Genomic DNA, 20,518 nt, shown 5'->3' with positions numbered 1-20,518 from the left:
GGAGGAGTTGGACGAGAACTGAAAAAGTGTTAGAAAGCTGTTTGGGATTGCAGTAATGTGTGGATACGAGAGAGCATCCTTGAACTATTCTAGGGTATGTTTATAGCGTGTGAAGTACGCTTTATAATGGTTTTCCCTTGAATGTCATTCAGCCACTCAGGAGTACTTCATCAGTTTGTTCTGTGTTTACAGTAACAGGGTCATTGTTTAGTGCTGTGTGAATGGACTCATAATAGGGGCTTTTGTAGCCAGAGCAGAGGTGAATGGGTTTGATTAGTATGTAACAGCAATATTAGGGTCCATGAAGAAAGAGGTGGATATAAAAGGTAGCAGAGAAGCAAAGATGTTGATCTGTATTGTGACGATTACTGCATACGCGTGTAGGATATAGGTCAATTAGCAACACACCGGTCTGAGTCGAAGCACACTCTTTGGTCAACGTAAAACAACTAGATTTTGCTCCACTGCCCATCAATGGCCCAGCCAGTGCACTTCAATGTGCATGCCTACTGTAACATGCAGAGAGATAGAGATGTGCAAAATTGTAAGTTTTGCATCAAAGTCCAACCTTTTAGTAACAACCCTTTCCTAAAAATACATTTACATTTTTTTTTCACCTAAAATACTGCTCTGTTTAGTCTCATTTAAATCTAATTTAAATCATGGCAGTGTGGGGATACTCAGCCAGTCTATATTACAGGTGATAAGTTTGTGTGTTTGAAGCTCAGAGTGCCTGGAAATGTGCTTCTCCACTGAAGCGCAGCAAGAGCCGTATCTCTGCCAGCTCTGGGCTGGATCAAAATTCAAGTCCTTGTGTTAAGTGGGATCATTCATTTACCCCTCCACAAAGAACACAACAACAACTCAGCCATCTTGCTCTGTAAACGTATGCACATCAGTGAAAGTTTAGACTCGCTTGAGACATATGGCATGTCCAAAGCTGTTTTTGCACTGCAGAATGCATTTCATGAGCACATGTTATGGGCCGCAGTAGTGGGTGGAAGGTGGTTAATATGCTTCTTTATATTAGTGTTACGAAGAGTAAACCTAATGCTATGATTAGATTCTATGAATGGTATAGGAACCTGGCTTAGCAGAGATATTGCTAGGAACTTGGAAGAAAAAAAATAAACGAGAGAGGGAGATAAGGCGGCCATGGGATTTCAAAAGTGTGAGGTGACAATAATGGTTTGTGAATAGGAGTTGGAGCCAGGTCAGCTGAGAGGAAATTCAGGCGTCACCACAATGGGTTCCTGGGAGCCCCTTGAGTGCATCCACAGCCTCTGCATACACTGGTGCTGTGTGTGCAGCCTACAGGGTGTGACCGCATGGACGACTATGCTTTTTGCCCATGTACTCACCTAGCTGTGTTTTCTCCCTTCCTATCAAACACTGCACATCCATAGGGTGGATGGGGCTAGATTCATGGCAACCGTCCCATTTGTCTGGATAATAATGCACCACTGCCAGGCAAGTTATGGCCCAGGAAATTTGTATGCCTTGTGGTTCCTGGTTTGGGCATTTAATCAGAGAGAGGGAAGAAGGAGGTTATAAAGTGAAACAAACCAAACATGTTGAAGTAAACTCATAAACCAGACAGCACAATTGATCAGGAGGCAGAATTGATGTGTCCTGTGCATCTGCAGGTGGATATCCTGTGTCAGTAGAAGCCTGTGCCTTAAACACCCAGTGACTCACAGGTAAGACATGCTCATGATATTTTCCAGGCTGATATTTTAAGTCCATTCTGCATTTGAAGAAGCCGATTTGAACATTTTGCTTCCAGGGAGCATTTCTTGCAAGTCTCTCTAGTGCTACACATTGGTATAAATACATATCAGACTAAAGTAACTTTGTAATTTAGGTCACATCCTAACTAACTACTCTAAAGATATATGGTCTGAATTAAAATGAGCAAATCCAGCTATTGGGTGCAAACTATGCACCTGAACAACAAATGAACGTACTATGCACTTAGAACCACCAATAATTTTCACCTATGCAACTACTTGTTCTCTCCAAGTAGTCTTGTTATGTTATCATTTTTCTTTTTGGTGATCATTTCACTATTAAGAGTACCAGCTGGTGGGTAATACATTATTCAAATTGATTGGAAATTACAAGCTTAAATATTCTGACCGGACGCAGCTATTCTGTCCTTCTAATGTAAATGCCTTTATGCAGAGAAATGTGTTAAGGACTCTTACATTGGGACAACACACGTCTAAATTTAAAATTAATGTTGTTTTTTCCTCTTCTGGATACAAGCAATTACTTTTTTTTTGGAGAAACGTGGAGCCTGTCATTTATCTTAGAGGAGTGGTGAGAATTTACTGCTGGTTGTCTTTGCTGCTTCTGAGATAATTTACTGGTGGAACATTTGACTGTTCCAACTTTATACATCACGCCACTGTTGAATTAAAGATTATCTTGGCGCTCGCCAAAGGATTCCTACCGCTTTGGGACTCTGTGTTCCTAACATATCATTATCAATTATATACACCTATGCTACTCCCATTTACAATTATATGGTGCTTTGCATGGTATGAGGTGTTTTGTTTCATAATTAAGTATTTTGTAATAAACTATTAATACATGTATGCATTTTATTATCATATAACTGCCTTGGGTTTTGTGATAGGTTGGTTTATGATTTATGACCACTACTTGGACACAATTCACACCGCACAGCAAAGTGACCCCAGATCTCTGAACTCATAGGACTTTACGCTTCCATCTGTAACGAAAACCTAAAGTTTTATTACTTTAGCTTATCTTAATGATATATCCGTCCCCTGTACAAATTTCTTGATGTAACAGCTCTTTTTTGACACGAAAGTATTTTCATCACATACATATTTACATTGATATGTGACCCCTCATCAGTACAGCTATAATAAGCATGTGTGTGCATGTGTTGGGAGTGACAAGGTAAAAGGCGAGTTAGATTATAGGCCTGAGCTCCAGGGTTTTTGAGATCATAGCAGTACTTCTGCCAATAATTATATTGTCTGGAAACTTATTTTGATTGAATTGTCAAACCTATGAGGTCTGAGCCAGGAATAATTTAAACAAATAAAATGAAATAATGAACTAGCACCCAATATTATGGCAAATTACAAATATGAACATACCGTTTTGCTTATCTCAATGCTCAATAAATAAAGTTAAGCAAAACCTTGAAAACTGTTCTTTGAAAAATTTGCCCCATTCCACATTTGGTTACAAAAAAACCTCTCAATTTGAAGGCAAAAATGGTCTTAAAGTGTGCTATGATTGGGGAACACAACAGATTGACCCGATTGTTATCACGCCGGTTTTATTCATGGACTATAAATCCCGCAAAAATACAGAGCATAAAATTGTATCAAAGGAAATTCGCACTTCTGCTAAACAGTTTGCTACAAAATTCAACTCACACAAAACATCTACTCATGAATTTGTTCAACTATTCCAATTGTAAAGCGCTACAGATTTTGCTGGCGCTATATAAATAAATGTTGATGATGAACTTTCGCTTCCTAATAATCACATGTTGTCGAGTTATGTGCTGCAGATAAATAAATAAACATCACTTTTAAGTTTTAATTACTTTTAAACTTTCAGATGAATTTAAGTTTGGATTACTTTGCAACTTTTGAAAAAAAATATTGGTTGGTTTCTGGCTTCTGTTTCTGCTGATCAGATAGGTCTTCATATCACTCAGTTAGTGGTATTTCTTTATTTGCACACAAAGATTAAGCAGAGCTGTGTCACATACATGGATAAATGAATGCACCCTGCCCATCTTAAACAAAGAGCTTCCTGAACAGCACAGAAGGAAGCCAGATTTATATAGCAACATAAATCTCAAAAGTTGCAGTATGGCATGTCAATTCAATACATAGAAGTCCTCTGGAGATGGAAAACCTCTTTAAATAAAGTACTTTATGAAAGGACAGATATACCTTTGCTGATACGGCAGCAGCTAAGTTCCCTCCAGCGCTGTCTCCTGAAACGGCTATTCGGCTTCCATCCACTGAATATTTTTCGAGAATATGGTCTTGCATAAAAAATTTAACTACAGTGTGCACATCATCAAACTGGGTTGGAAAGTGGAACTTAGGCGCTAACCGGTAACTATAGAAGAAAACATTTTTGTATTAAAGTACAGTACAATAAAATACAGATTTGCATTTAAAAAATAAATATATATATCTACACATTTTCAAGTTCATTTACATATATATAAAAAAAAAAAAAAAAAATTGTTGTAAAAATCTTTTTTTTTTTTTTTTTTTTTTTTTTTTAATACCACTACTAACACTGGTATTTGGCATATAAGCAGTCATGAGGGCCAATAAGATGCAAATCTTACACATATATATATATATATATATATATATATATATATATATATATATATATATATATATATATATATATATGAATGTTAAGTGGAATGAACACTAATGTTATGTAGAATAAAAGGAGGAAAATAAGAAATACTGAAATGCATGCATTCAAATATAATGTTAAAATACCACTGTACGACAATTGTACAAAACAGTACATCAGCCAAAGGAGTGTAGAGCCATTACGAATGATGGTGGACCAATTAAATCACTTTTAAACTTCATTCAGTGAAATGGGGAGTGTCAGCATGAACGTGCACCTACCAAATTACACAGCAGTTCGCTGACACAAAGTCCTAACTGATTTAAGTTTGTATTCATTTCTAGTTACGTCAATTCAATGTTGCATGACAAAGATATTGATGAAATTTGTAATCTGGAGCGGCACTCCAAGACACGTTGGGGTAGATTGGAAAAAAGTTCTTCGGTTTAAAGACAGTACACAATTAAACATCAGTTTAATGACATGATACAAAATTATACATATTAACAGAAAGTCATAAAACAAGTCTTGCAATGCGCTGGCATATATTATACATACCCATTTTAGTAAATAAATAAATATATGAAGTACAGCACACAAAAAGTGTAATAAATTTTACTCACTGGGCTGCAGAAACCTTCAGGAACTTGAAACCGTTGGGTACCTTATCCCGAAGCTGAAAACGCCAACATGGAATAGACCAACATGATGAGACCGAAGGTGTCATGCACGACAGCGTGGCAATAGTGACAGCTTGAACAGGAGAATTCAAACAGTTCCGATGAATGAACATCCCGGCAACCTACAATCACAGTCACTTTCAAGCTCAGGGGCGCATGGAGGATTTTATTGGGGGGGGGGGGGGGGGGGGGGGGTTTCCTCCGCCCCCGAAAAAAAAAAAATTCCTAGAGACCTGCCGCACATGCACAATACAGCACCGCCGTGGATGCTTCTTAGACAGCGCCGCGGCTGCTGTATATTACAGTGCCGATATGTAGGGCACTTTTAGCGGAGGGGTGGGGGGTTTCTGGAGACCCAAAAACTCCCCCTGCGTGCGCCACTGAAGCTTCCCACTATCATTCCTGCTGTTAAGCTGCTAATTTAAGGACGCGCTGGCTGTACGTTTTTTAGAAAGCCTAGAACACTGTACAGCCGGCACCTACTTAATGTAGCAGCTTAACAGGACAAATGATAGTGAGGAGCTTGAAACTGACTGTGATTGTAGGCTGTCAGGATGTTCATTCCACAGAACGGTTTGAAGTGTCCTTTTCAAGCTGTCACTATTACCACACTGTCGCGCATGACACCTTCGGTCTCATGTCTGTCTATTCCATGTCAGCATTTTCAGCTTCAACATAATGACTGACTACCACCGCTTGAAACATGCTTTTACTGCAACCTTCTACTGTCAAACAGTAGACATTTTTCTTGCACCCTGCAGCCTTGTCCCACTAATAAATACACCTAGTATAAACAGTCACCTTCATGCTATGGAATTAGAAAATGACATTGGTGATACAGGTCTCGATTTCTTCTGTTTTGCAAATGTGGTTTAATGTGCCTCAATGAAAGACAGTGAGGCCATCACATTTAATTAGGTTTCAGTAAACCTCTCAACTGTCGCTATTTAGACAGGACAGTCTCAATTTTAGGACTCTGTCCCACTGCCCTGATCAGGACAGTTTTGCCCCTCGGTCAGGAGGTTGAGACCAGTAGCGGAACTACCATTGGTGTGGTAGGTGCAGTACACCGGGCCCATGGAGATAATGGGGCCCACTGCATGGCAGATACAGAGGGTCGAGGGCCCCAGTACCCTCCTCCATGCACCGGGGGCCCACAGCTCACTAGTTCTGCCTCTGGTTGGGACTTATGCCCTGCACACTGCTGCTCTGCATAGCACAGCAGCAGTGCTTTGAAGTTACACTAATCTGTCATTGGTGTGCACAGTAGTAAATATCTGTTAGGAGGGAAAGGAATGGGAGTAAGGCAAAGCCAAGAGGTACAGAAGTCCCAGGCACACCCGTAGGATGTGGTCACTACTCCTTCGTGATGCAACCATATCCCCACCAAGATGTGACTGCACCCTGTCCTGAATTCTGGCGCTCTAAAGTTATGAGGTATGCTACAGTCATCACTTCCCTTTTAGTAGTAAAGGGGGAACTAAATAGAACAAAGTTATGGGAATTAAATATATATATATATATATAACACAAGATAATACACACAAGGGTCATATTTACCATTTGAAAGTCTAACCGAGGGTCTTGGGCTGAACTCATGGACAGGCTGCAGTACACATATATTCCAGTCTTTGAATGAAGACAGGGTGGGGAAGGGGGAAGCCACGTCATGATAGGGACAACGCCAAGTGACAATATGGTTTCTGCATGCTATGTTAATACTGTCCTGGTTTGTCCTTACTGACAAGACTGATTCACTGCATTTATTTATCATTACAGGGACTGTTTTATAAGGAGTTTATATAATAATATTTAAGGCTGCACTATCACCTAGGAAAAGACTCTCCCACCTCCCCCCTCTTTATTTCTGTTAACACTACCCTTGTTTCTGTCCCCCAAATCCGATGCCTTGGGGTCATCCTTGATTCCTCCCTCTCTTTCAAGCCTCACATTCTGTCCCTCTAAAAATCTGCTACTTCCACCTTCGGAATATATCCAAGATACGCCCCTTTCTCACCACGGAAGCTACGAAAACCCTTGTTCACTCGATTGTAATCTCTCGCCTTGACTACTGTAACCTACTTCTCTGTGGCCTACCTGATTCTCGCCTTGACCCTCTTAAGTCTATCCTCAATGCTGCTGCCCGCCTCATTTATCGCTCCCGCCGCTATACCTCTGCTTTCTCCCTCCAACAGTCACTACATTGGCTCCCCATGGCCTAAAAAATTAAATTTAAACTCCTCACCCTCACCTTTAAAGCTCTTAATCCTACCCTCCCTACATCTCCAATCTCATCTCTACCTACACTCCTAGCCGCCCCCTTCACTCTGCCTGTGACAGCCACCTCACTGATCACCTCTTCTCACTCCCGTCTCCAGGACTTTGCCCAGGCTGCTCCCCAGTTGTGGAACGATCTTTCACGTTCCATCAGGTTAGCATCTACTTTAAAAGGCTTCAAGCGTGCCCATAAGACTCATTTGTTTATTAACGTCTATCAGCCCTCCTCCTAACTCCTGTCCTAGCTCTCTGCCCCAGTTTGTATCACCCCATTTCTGTCTCCCCCTTTCCTTTAGGATGTAAGCTCTCAGGAGCAGGGCCCTATTTCCTTGTGTGCTCCTTCTACTACTCCATCACCCTCTGTACCTCTTGGCCTGCTTCCCTTGCCCTGTTTTCTTAAGCTTTGGCCTACTTCTCGCTGATTTCTACCATTATTTTCACCCAGTAATAATTTGATTTGCATTACCATGTTACCTGTGTCTGTGTATATATTTTTATTCTTGCTTTGTTCTTTCTGTATCATGTTGTGTCATGTATGGCGCTGCAGACCCTTTGTGGCGCCTTATAAATTAAAGATAATAATAACAACAATTAATTTTCCCCCGGGGGTCTGCCGGTAAATCAAAGCTCACCATTTTTAAATAGTGGCTTGATATTTTTCCTCCAAATATCACTCCAACCCCCACCCCACCTCCAGTTTTCAAATGCCTGCAGCTCCAGAAAACAAATGCATGGAGCAGACACTCAGGCTGCAGCTAAGGGGAGGAGCCACCATAGGAAAATAGTTTTCTAAGGAATAATCCAGCGTTAAGATTTGTGCACATTTTAATTTAATTGGCTGTCAGGCAGGTTTATATTTAGAATAACCTCATGCTAATTCTTCATTGGTGATTAACATAAGGGCACTTGTGATTTCATAGTGTAAAACTGGTAGAACGCATAAATGATTATTATTATTGTAGATGTGTAAGACGCCACAGTGCTCCACAGCACCGTAAAGTAGGGAAATCAGGACATACAAGGTAAACAATATAAACGCAGACATGAAAACAAAAAAGTTATGAAGGAGAGAGCTTACATTATTATTATTATTAATAATTTTTATATATAACGCGTCACAAGGTGTTCGCAGCGCCGTACAGGGACAAACAAAATACAATACAATGGGAGATAGCACAGTACAGTAAACACAGTAACTCGGTAAGCTCAATGCACAGCTAGAGAGGGCGGGGAAGGGGGAGGGAGGATCCGCAAACGATGGGGCCCAAGAAGGAGGACGCGGAAGACAGGGAGACCCCCAGGGGGGAGGAGGGAGCGAGAGTGGACGTGGGGTGGAGGACCCTCGAGGAGGAGGGCTGAGTAGCTGGAGAGCAGAGTTAGAAGTGGTGGAAACAGGAGGAGAGATGACCCTGCTCAGAGGAGCGTACAATCTAAGGGGAGGGGTGGACAGACAGAGAGACATTACACTTACATTCTAAGTGGAAGAGGGCACAGATATTTTTTAGAGAAAAAAAATGGTAATATAGGGGGTGCAACAATGTTGGGGCCAATATATGAGGGGGTCCCAGTGATGTCCATTCTGCTCTTTTATTAGCAGACCCCTTCGCTTCGAAATAATTCATGTGCAAGCTCAGTACAACAAGGGCACATGTATGCAAATTAACAATGTACCTTTGCGATGCATGCAGTTTTGTCACATTTGATAAATATATATATATATATATATATATAATATTTATACACACACATCTTGATCTGCTGTTTTTACTTTGATAACTTGCATGGTTTGAAAACCGCACAAAAAGGCGCATTTTGTAGTCTTTAAAAACATATAAAATTGCAGTTTGGAAAAACCGCAGTTTGATATGTACCAGGTTTAGTTTAGACATTGTCGTGAGCATAGAGAGCTTGCAGTTATTTATGAGGGATAAATCATAACTGCAGTATATCTAAGTTATATCAAATGAATACATGGATCAATTGAGCTGTTAAAGTGTGAAGACAGAGAGTCTGATGTAAGTGTATTTGATGGCTTTGCACATCCCAGTTGGAGAAGATAACCATGTCACCTGTAGCAGCTTCAAAGATGTCTTGCTGTTAGTCTTGGACACTTGAATAGATTTAGTGGGGCCGATCTCAGCTGGAGATCTTTGTAGGCAGCATGTGAAAGCCTACACAGGTATACAGAAATATAAGCTGCAAAAGGAAAATTCCTTCATAGTTCATATTTTGGGGAATCCGGGTGTCATTACATACTGAGAAGCAGAAATCACACCAGGGTTGTGAATGACAGGTATGGGTGGTATCCATGAACAGCTAAAATCACATATCTTTGGAAAAGGTATGTCACATTGTCAAAATTCCATCATGTTTGGTATTTAAATGTACGGGAGTTTACGACCGGTTTATTAAAGGGGGGAGTTATGTTGCTGGGATATATCTCTGTGAAAAGCTAAGACAGGTCAGCACTTAGGAATAGTTTTGAACAGGCCCTAGGTGACACCCAGGGGACATCCCTGCCCCCTATTGGCATTAAACACTGCCCCTGTGAAGACCATCACATTTCATTTTGCTTAAAAAACCTGCGTTGGGAAGGGGCAAGGGTCAGATTTTTTGGGAAATCAATTCACATTGATAAGCTGTCCATTTTCCAAGTCAAATTTCCCTTGGCCAGAATGCAATTCATGTAAAGTGCAAATCTGAATGTAACCCCTTTTATTTTAAACTCCTTTGCTTGTTATGTCAATCTATTAATCATATTGTTTTTTTATCTGTATGCCCTGTATTTTTGTATATTAAATCTATAATTTAATACGTTGGGTCCTTGATACTCTAACAAATCCATTAACCTGTTAGAAGAGATTGCTCGACCAAGTTAACCCTTGGAATACCAGTGTGTGCTTTGTTGATACATTTGATTAACAAGCTGTGTGTGCTTGAATTTACATATGTGTAACAGTCTGGAGGTGTGAAGAGGTAACCTTGTGCTTGCTGGTGTGGGTCTTGCTAGAAGCCTGTGTGCCAGTGTGGGACAGTATATTGGGGTCCTATTGCCCGTATTCAATAGGTGGTAGAAAACCTGAAGTCTCTGGGGTGTGAGTGCTGTGTTTGGGGGCGATTCCGTAGGTCTATAACCTGTGTGATAGGTAGAGAGAGACTGCGGGCAGAAATTGTGTGCGACCTCATATAGCGAACACCCCAAAGTCACGGCACTGGGAGCGTGTTCGCGACAGACGTGCACGGGAGTAATTTACACATTTGAATTAAACGTATTGACAGAAATAAAAAGCAATTTTTGCACTTTTGTCAGTATGACCCAGGACTAAAAGGTGCCACAAGCCCTTATTTAAAGTTTCAAGCACATTTTTGATATGTACTATAAAGTCATTTATGGTTCAATTAATAAGTGACAACTAGAACAGTTTTAAGAACAGCAAAGGGTACCTACTTGATTGATACAATCACTGCATTTAGCTCATGAGCAGTCCGTTTTGAAAGGAGATCATATGGCTTCATGGCTGTATGGGATTCATTAAGTAAGTATCAGATGTTTACTTGGAATAAGAAAACCCTGCAGCATTCCAATATATATGAAAAGGGAAATTCTAGAAACATTGGTTCTCATGGTTTTTACATCACAGGTTAAATGTTGGAGTATTAGATGGTCTCCTTTCAGAATAAATATTTCACAGCCACTATAATCTGCCCATCCTCTCTAATAAGCAAAGACATAGCTCTATTTCATTAGCTTCCTTCCTTTCCCCTGTAGAGGCAGAGTAACTAAAACATTGTGTAGGATCCTATACGAAGCACTGTGTGTTAGACATATATAAAGGTATGGCCATATAAAACCTATCTCTGTCAAGGTAGATAATTAAGTCAATAAATGTTGAAATATGAATTGTGAAATCCTCTATACTAAAGAATAACTATGGCAACAAGCCATGATTTTAACTTTAGTTATTTAGTATATTTTGTGAAACTCATGATAACATGAGTATATATTCTAAATAATATGAATGGCCAGGGAACCACAGCAATAAGTTGCACTTTGCATTTGTCCATACATATAGATTTAAAATGGATACTGAGATATATATCCAGTACATGCAACAAGATATGTGGTAATGTACATTATATAAACTACAGTATATGTCATATACTTCTTAACATTGTTACTTACTTGCACTTCCTAAACACCATCCACCACCATGAATGTAGATAACTGCTCTCCTTGGGGCGTTTGAAAGCTTTTTAGGAACATATAACCGCACTGGAACGTCGCTAAACAATGTGTCTGTGACAGTGACATTTTCATCTGATGTGGGTTCTGTATGTTCCATGTATGTTAGAAACATCATGGTTTCCATATAATGCCTTAGCCCAAGAATTTCAGCAAATGAAGCCTGGGACACAGATAAATACAAGTAAGTGAGAGACTTATTAACAATGCATATACATTTATGTAAGGTATAATAAGCAACATGTTATGTCAGTCTTCTGTTGACTACAGCAGATGGTGTTTGACTTACAACTAAAATCTAGCTGCTATTGTTTGACTTGTGTGATCTACTCAATCACTGTTTAGCAAATAACACCACGTACAGAGGAGAGATGGCAACATTTGGACCTGGAGCAAACTCTAGAAAGTGACTCTAGATTTCACACAACTGAACATGATCTATTATCTATTTAATTAATTACACACATAGCTGTAAAAAGTGATACAGTGTAGCTGTCCATACAGGAATATGATGGGATGACATCCATCATACAGATCAAAAGAAGTGGTGCCATACATCTGCCTACATGTAGAAAAGATTTGCAGTATACAGGAAAAAAATAATAGTCTACATTACACAATTGATACTGAGATACATATCCCGTACATTGAACAAGATGATTATGTGCATTTGCCCGTGCATACATTATAATACAGATGCTAAGGGGCCTATTTATTAAGCCATAAACCATACGGACACTGCTTTTTCTGCATAGTTTATCATAGATATCTCCTGCATTAGGCCAAGTTTCGCAATAAAGCATAGTCCCCATCATTTTTAGTGAACAACTGTGGTCTGGGGCTATTTAACAAGCTCCAAAAAAGCCTAGCTTTTCGGAGCTTGAGCCCGTTGGCGAACGCCAACGCCATTCTGCCCTATGGGAAGAGAACTGCGGTAGAGTGATCTTAAGATCCTTCACCGCAGCCATCCTATTCTCCCCTCCAGTTACTATTGCAAAGTCACTGTGTTTGCTCCCAAATGAAGCAGGAGCTATATAATTAAAGGTTGATGATGATATTGCACATGTGAGTTACTGCTGCAGATTATAAATGCAAGTTTCCCTTAGTGTCTGCTGGAGCCTGCCTTGTTATATATTCATTGAACAGAATCTGACATACAGTGGCTATACACCCTTATTGAAATTGCAGGCATTTGTGAGGTTAATCCTGAAATAAAGATTAAACAGGCCAGACCTTTTCTAACTTTAATGTGACCTTGCAACCAACAAAATTCAAGAAAACATAAATAGGCTAGTAGGAAAAAGCGAAAATAAAAAAACCGTCAGATTGTGAGCAAAATACCTGCAAGTACAGCTATATATTCTTCACAGTGTCTACCTCATCCCCACCAGATTAATGAAATTTAGGAGCGGGTCTGGGTCAAATTATGCCAAGTGTGGAAATGTGTCCGGCAGATTACTGGGAATGTTCAATAGCACAAAGATTCTGTGGTGCAATGTGTTTGGAAGACCAGTGTCCCCATTCCCTTGCCTTCTCCTCATGGCATTTTCGGACTGGCCCTGAAAAAGTTGACAGATATGCTTGGTCAACTTATGCTCTTCAGCTAAAATCTGTAGCAAAATCATGGATGGTCCTAGTCTTCATGAATGTGTGCAGAGCAGCTATCCTACAAAGCACAGATGGAACAAGAGGAACAATGAGGGAGGGGAGTTTGTTAATATAATGAGTGTGTGTGTTTGGGGGGGGGAGAATAAGTTAATATAATGTGTGAGGGAAGTCGGGCTTTTAATGTAATGCAGGAGGTGGGTTATTAAATTAATGATGGAGTGCAGGTGGGGGCTAATTATTTAATGGGTGCTGTTTTATTTATGGGGTGATGGTGGGGCAATTTAATTTATTGTTAGGGCATATCAATTTAAGATGGGGCGATTGGACATTTAATTTAATGCTGGTATGGTTTGGGGATATCAACTGAATATGGGGCTGAGTTTGGGGAGGAGGGCTGGTTATTAAATGTGAATATGAATTATTTAATGCCAGCGATTGTTGTGGGAAATGGTTATATTTATTCAACGTAATTGCTATTTAATTTAATGCTGGGGCCATTTGGAGGGAGGAGAATAGGTTTATGTATTAAATTGGAATACTATTAATTTAATGTTGGGGCTGCAGCGAGCCCTAATTATAAAATGCGGGTGCCATTGATCTAACACCAAGCTGGTTGGAGTTGTCTAAATTTCATGTACCCATTTTTTGCCTCAAATAAGCCCTTCAACATTCCTGGATCCAGGCAAGAAACAACTGATCTAACGACACCAGCAGCCACAGGGAGTATAAGTAACAAGAACAAGTTGGAGAGAGCAGGACAGTCTGCCAACTGTCCTGAATCTGGTGGAACTGTCCCAAATGTGGGTGATTTCCAACTGCAAAGGACAGTTGGGAGGTATGTCCCACTTCACACTATACTGCTTGTGAAGGCAGAGCTACGTGCAGCTAACAGAAGTGCACATAATTTTGTCTGTGCATTGGTCTAAAATGATAATCATTTTACTTCATAGGGGCCCCACTATCTTAAGTGCCCCCCAGAGCCTTAATCCAGATCTGGGCCAGGTTGTCAGACTGACTCCCAGTGCTCTGTTCAAGCCCTTTTGCTGGCAAAAACAATCAGTTTTTTTTAAAGAAAAAGAGTTTTTTGCTCTTTTATAAAATAGCTCCTGTGTTTAGTACTGTAGTAGAACATTATTATATAGTCTATTGCAATAATACGATATAAATATATACCCTATTTTAATCAGCCAGGTATGTAAAGAAAAAGGTACTGTATGGGGAAATGAACATCTACTATATAAATGCCTAGTGGCGTGTGTGAAAAAAAAACCAAAAAACAAGCTGCAGCGCCACCTGCTGGGCAGAGTTATACACTGACCTATATATTTCTTGAAGGAGAAGTGACAGTTGGGAGTGGTTGGTGGTTGCCGGGGGTGACAGTGGGGAGTTTTTAACACCTTAAGTAGCTTGATTTGACTAGAATGCATGAGTATCATGCACGGGTTAACTTGTGTAAAATAAAATGGTTTGATTTTTGTTGCATTATTTATTTTCATTATTTAAGAATAACCATTTATAATAATAAAAGTACTGCTGGGTTAAGCAATATTAAAATAGCCTCGTTTATTGTTAAATATATATTTTTACCAAAACCCACCCTTTAAGTATGGGCCAGTGCTGCAGTAAACTAATACAAATATAACTTTCAAAACAACTAATACGAGCCTAAACAGAAAAAAAAAAAAAAAGAGGTGCAAGGGGTATATTCATTGCAACTAACAGGATCAGAGTCACTGATAGAGATGTGAAGACAATAGAGGGATGGGTTCAAGGGGCAGAGAGCTCAAGGAGGAGTTGCAAAGTGTAGCTGGTAAGCAGAACTTGTAGGTAACAAAGGATGAACAGGAGGGAAGAGGACCCTGGTCAACAGAGCTTACAATCTAAATGGAAAAAGGCCAACAGTTGATACATGGGGTGAGGCGTTGAAGCAAGAGTGGGTGAGATGGAGGATGGAAGAAGGTGAGATATACTTCGTAGGGGAATGGTTAAATAATGGAATGGTAAACTAAATGAACAGATGGGCTTTCAAGGAACGTTTGAAGCTTTGCAGGCTAGGGGATATTTTCTTTCTTGCACTGAACAAAGGCAGAGTTAATTTTATGACAGGAACCTGTGCAACTACAAGACCATGGTAATCTGTTGGGAACAAACATAATAATAGTAATTTTATGACATAATACCAAAATATTGGGTATTAACATGCAAACAAACCGTTTACAGAGCCCTGCTCACAAGCTTATTTTATAAGAAAATAAGAATTTGGTAGAGAAGATTAAACGCCACATATTGGCCCAGCCAGACTGCAATAAGAAAAAGTTCTTAGTGTGGCTACATGATCCAGTCACACACATTTGGTGGTTACCTTAGGGAAGTTAAGAAGGTGGTTTGGGAATATGAAATCCTTGCTGAAATAGGTGAGTATTCAGGGAATGCTTGAAGATTTGCCGGCTTGAGAAATCATTTGTTGCATAAGGGAAGGAATTAAACAGAGTAGGTGTCCTGTGCAACACCACTCCAGACATCGATTTAGCTATCCAGGGTCTCCACAGCTCTGAACATGAAAATATTACCATTTCTCAGTTTACTAGGTGGAAGTCACCATGTTTTGTAGAACATACACATGCCACCTCCCACTAAAACGAAGGAGATCAGAAGAACCATTTGAAAGGAAAGTCAGTCTAACAAACACAAGAGGCGTGTTGTGTGAGATATGTGCATATTTTGGACAGGTTTCCATGAAAGCCTCACAGTAACAATCTGGTTATACATGGTCAAGCACTGGAATTCAAAAGAGGAAGGATTTCCAATGTAAGAGGTTCAATATAGTAGAATGAGACCAGGATTGTAATAAGTGCCATTCCCATGACACCCAAGAAATGGCAATTCTCTAATACCACATCACATTTTTGATATGCATAGTATCCTTCTATTATACACATTAGTATGGTAGATAAGAATCATGCAGTAGTATAATCTATAAATTACATTGTACATCAAAATATGGCATGAGTGCAAGGGTTATGTGGTCATAATGTATACTAAACCATTTTTTGTTGCAGCCTCTTTTAGCATCTTTTGGACAATATGTCTTGATTCGGAGGCACCTATGGGCACAAACACACACTATACCCAGGCCCTATCCTATTCTAATAGTACTATGTCACATAATTATTGCTGACGGAAACTTGAAATATTAGTTTAGGTGACCATGCACTGAGATTTCAAGTCCTAACATGGGAACCTTCGCTTTATAACCTTGCGTAATCAATTTTTATTTTTTCTCCTACTGCAATATTATTTTTTTACACAGCCAATATGCTTGTCTTTGTAGGAACCACCCTATTTTGTACTTGTATGCTTGCCCAATGCATACTATTACCTTATGAACCTTTTGACAAGTTTGATTTATTTGCTAGGGTTTACTGTGTGCCAAGATGTTCCATTAGTTCTTGCTGTAGCAGTTAACGCTCTATAGCACGCCTTTTATTGTTGTGTTGTTTTCTAAAGGTGAATTGGATACAACCCACATTTTTAAAGCCAAGCTTTGCCCTTGAATAAGGAACACCCTGACAAACAAGTATAAAGACTGTTTTATAGCAGGTGGAAAGAGTTCTTTAGTTCTCTCACGAACACAATACATTTGGAAGTCCCCTCCAAAATGCACTAACCCTGCATTTGTAATGTTACAGCAATAAATGACAAAAAGGTAGATGTAGACTAAAAGATTGATTGCCAATTCAAGTCATATCATCATACCAGTAGTGGGACTAGGTGTTTTGACAAACAAAGTAAAGTTACAATTTCCACTCCCGATTCCACATTATGGCGTCATGTGACGAGTGGAATTAATGAATGGACCACTAAACTAACATTTAATTTTAATGTGTTGCATTAATGTCATTTTAGATATGTGCTTATTAGAAAGTGAGCATGGTCAATTTAATAAAATATTTTTTGTGTGAAGAGTTTGCTAAATTATTTTTAATTTACATTCAAAATGAACAAATTCATTTAATTTGTTAAATGCTTATGTTACTAATATGATATATCTACAGTGTGTTAGTCTTTAAAACTGCTCTACAACCTACTGAAATATTTTCACAAATGTGCTACTCTTGCTAGAAAAACACCCAGGGTGTTGCTCCATGTAGGCAGTTTTCATCAGGGCACCCCAGTTTTGTAAAATAGAACCAGCAAATGAATACAGTTTGGAGCATATAGGTGTTTATTATGGTTGCTTATTAAAATAGAGATCTTTTAATTTTAGGTCCATTATCACACGTCACAAAAAGCAAAAAAAGAGCTGGGGTTCGATAGTGAAGGCTTAGAGAGTGATACAAGCTAACTCATACTTGCAGAATTTATAGACCTGCCCTCTGTGAAATGCACACTGGGGGGGGGGGTGGACAAAGTCTGGGCGAGTGTGACACATGATGATGTCACCCACCCACCACTGCATCACACACTGCCCACTGATGCACAATGACATCACAGGCCTCCACTACTGCATGATGACACGGTCTGTACCATCCAGCAGTGGTGAGCCGTCCCGGATAATATGAATCACATCATCATGCCCTCGTCCACTCATCCCTGCCCACTTCTCCAGCTGTCTGGAAGAACTGCAGATTCTTTTAGGAGGTCGGGAGCACTCTGGACATTCCAGGAGAGTCAGCATGTATAACTTTTTCAGAAAGCCAATTCATCATTCAATAAGCCATTATAGAGGTTTCATTCTACTTGTCAAGTTGTTAACAGCTAGTATAACCCACTGCACAGAATTTAATGTTCGTAGCTAATTTACAAGTGAAGATAAAATCTTACAAAGTCCAAACTAGTTAAGATAAAGTGTTACAAAGTCTAAAACTGAAACTCAACAAACCAATGCCTGAACTGCACAACACACTGAAAAAATGTTTTCATATTTGCATAATTCCCCAAGCTTGTTATATACAAGAGAGACATTTCAAAGTAACTTTTGTGTCTCCCCCTTTCCTTCAGGATGTGCGCTCTCACGTGCAGGGAGCGTTTTCCTTGTGTTCTCCGAATATTCCATTACAATCTGTACCTCTTGACCTGCTTCCCTAGCCAAGTTTTTCTTAAGCTTAGGCCTACATCTCACTGATAACTACCATCACTCTCACTCACTGTCCCACAAATAATTTGATTTACTTTACCATGTTACCTGTATATTTATTCATTCAGTATATCTGACCTTTGTATTTTGTTTTTCATGTATCATGTTATGGATCAGTGCTTTCTGTCTACGTCATGTACGACACTGTGGACCCTTTGTGGAGTCTTATAAATAAAAGATAATATCTAGCGAGCAAAACATTGAAAATAAAAAAAAACATCCATTTCAATCAAATAATATTGCAATGTGACTATTATTACATCTGTAAGAATGTGTAGCAAAACAAAAATAATTATTGCAGTACTGTGTCAATCAGATAAATCTATGTGATGATGAATACTTTTGTGTCAAAAAAAGACAAAAGTTTTATAGGAGTAATACCTTTGTAACAAAGCGGTTTCATAATCAAACCACTCCCAACTGCATTCTTTTTAGAACCCTAACAATTCTACACAAGCAGCATAAAAAAAAAAGAAAACAAACAGCTAGGAATGCTATGCATGAAATGTAAAGGGGATTTACATAGCTCCTCAGTAAAGAGTCTTTTTTTTGAGAAAGTCCTAACCCAAACTAGCAAATAACCACTACTTGGGTTATTTCATTTCATTCACATGCACTCCCTCCCCCCTTTAAAATAAACATATAGTTGTATATCCAATTAAACTGAGGAATGATATTAATATATTAAGTTGAACTATGGTTTATTGCATAAGATTATATCACAGTTAAATATTTAAAATCCAGGTTTGCTATTATGAATAACATATTTGTTTGCAGGACTGTTAATAAAAGATTACACTTTTGTTTCTAATGCAATCTAAAGTGTTAATATAGGAATAAGTATTACTACAGTGTATCTGCATACACATATCTGATACATGTAGCTGAGGTTATATTCTAGAGGAACAAGCTAACTAATGCACCATGCAAACACAGTCAAATGTCTACTTGATATACATATACTTACTCTACACAGATTTATGTAATAAGCAGACCTCTTACACTCTACCACATTTTATTCATACCACAACTCTGCAGGATTTTCTAAATCCTGATTACAGATTTATAATACCCTTGTGCAATTTGTTTATAAGATGTATTTAAAAGCTGTTCAGAATGTTAAAAGGATTAAGTCATTACAAAACCAACACAGTATGTTTGAGGGGCGAACACAACAATTAATAAATACATAACTCACCGCATGTCCAAGACTTCTGAAGGCTGCATCCAACAACATCACTTTCCATTTCTCTTCAACGTTATCTGGCAGAGGTATATAAACGTAATATGCTGCCAGCACAGACAGAAGCACAAAGCACAGCAGTTTTGAACCCATGTCTAAGTACAGCACTCCTCTCAAGTGATTAAAGTCTCTTCTCACTGACTGTGTTACAAGTCAGCAGCATACACTGATAGGGCAAAATTAATCTGTTGGACCAGATCCTATTCGTCATCTGATCTCCAATGCAGTCTATAGAGATGCTGTAACAAATAGTCGGGCAGATTGCTAACCAGCAGAGTCTATCACTGTATTAGCAGCAAATCATCTGGATAGTACAGGTGATACTGATTATGTTTGTATTAAACTGTTTGAGCACTTAACAAATAAACTGTTGTAACAATATGTAGTTTTGCAGACACAGCAGTGACAAAGCTGATTGAAAAAAATAGATTCAGAACACAATACGCTCTTTTTCATATAAAATTGAAAATGTAATTTTGGGTGGAATCTCCTAATTGAAAACTTGTTCCCAGAAATTGATGGCACATCCACGCAGGCATGCTGTTTCGTTTACACACATGGACCATAATAAGCAGAGATCCTGTGCAAGCAATAACAATGCATATGGCTGGTTTTTTGCATTTCTCTCTTTTGTCCAGTTTTAAAAACGCGACATGCTTTGGTTTTTTTCTGTTTTCTTCAAAATTGAATATATGGTGCCAGATCTAAAAAGCACTTTTATGCGTTTTAAATCAATTTAACATGCAGTTAAAAATTGGTTTACATAAAAAAACATAATAAATAGAAAAATCAAAAAATAAAAATGCATTGAAAAAGGCATCATACTTAATAATAAAAAAAAATACAATAGTAAATGGGGATTAGGTAAAAGCTGGAAAAGCCTGATTGAGACAGCTTCTTGTAGCGCCCCCTGTCTCTAGAATAGAGCAGTCCTCCATTAAATTTAACAGTGC

The 20,518-nt window shown here is 39.0% G+C and overlaps 1 protein-coding gene across 1 annotated transcript in view; it reads right to left on the bottom strand.

The window, feature by feature from the left end:
• The window catches only part of LOC142143816 (arylacetamide deacetylase-like), a 28,605-nt gene extending 8,834 nt beyond the window's left edge, over positions 1-19,771 (bottom strand). The window contains exons 1-4 of the mRNA XM_075201985.1: positions 19,521-19,771; positions 11,518-11,740; positions 10,783-10,852; positions 3,948-4,119 (exon numbers count right to left, since the gene is read on the bottom strand). Of these exons, the coding sequence (XP_075058086.1) occupies positions 3,948-4,119; positions 10,783-10,852; positions 11,518-11,740; positions 19,521-19,658 (603 nt within the window). The 5' untranslated portion in view covers positions 19,659-19,771. The remainder of the gene's footprint in view (positions 1-3,947; positions 4,120-10,782; positions 10,853-11,517; positions 11,741-19,520) is intronic.
• Between the last annotated feature and the right edge of the window lie 747 nt (positions 19,772-20,518).

Source organism: Mixophyes fleayi, chromosome 3 (assembly GCF_038048845.1).
Source record: "Mixophyes fleayi isolate aMixFle1 chromosome 3, aMixFle1.hap1, whole genome shotgun sequence".
Taxonomy (NCBI): domain Eukaryota; kingdom Metazoa; phylum Chordata; class Amphibia; order Anura; family Limnodynastidae; genus Mixophyes; species Mixophyes fleayi.
The sequence above is the reverse complement of the archived record's forward strand: the minus strand, read 5'-3'. Positions and strand labels throughout refer to the sequence as shown.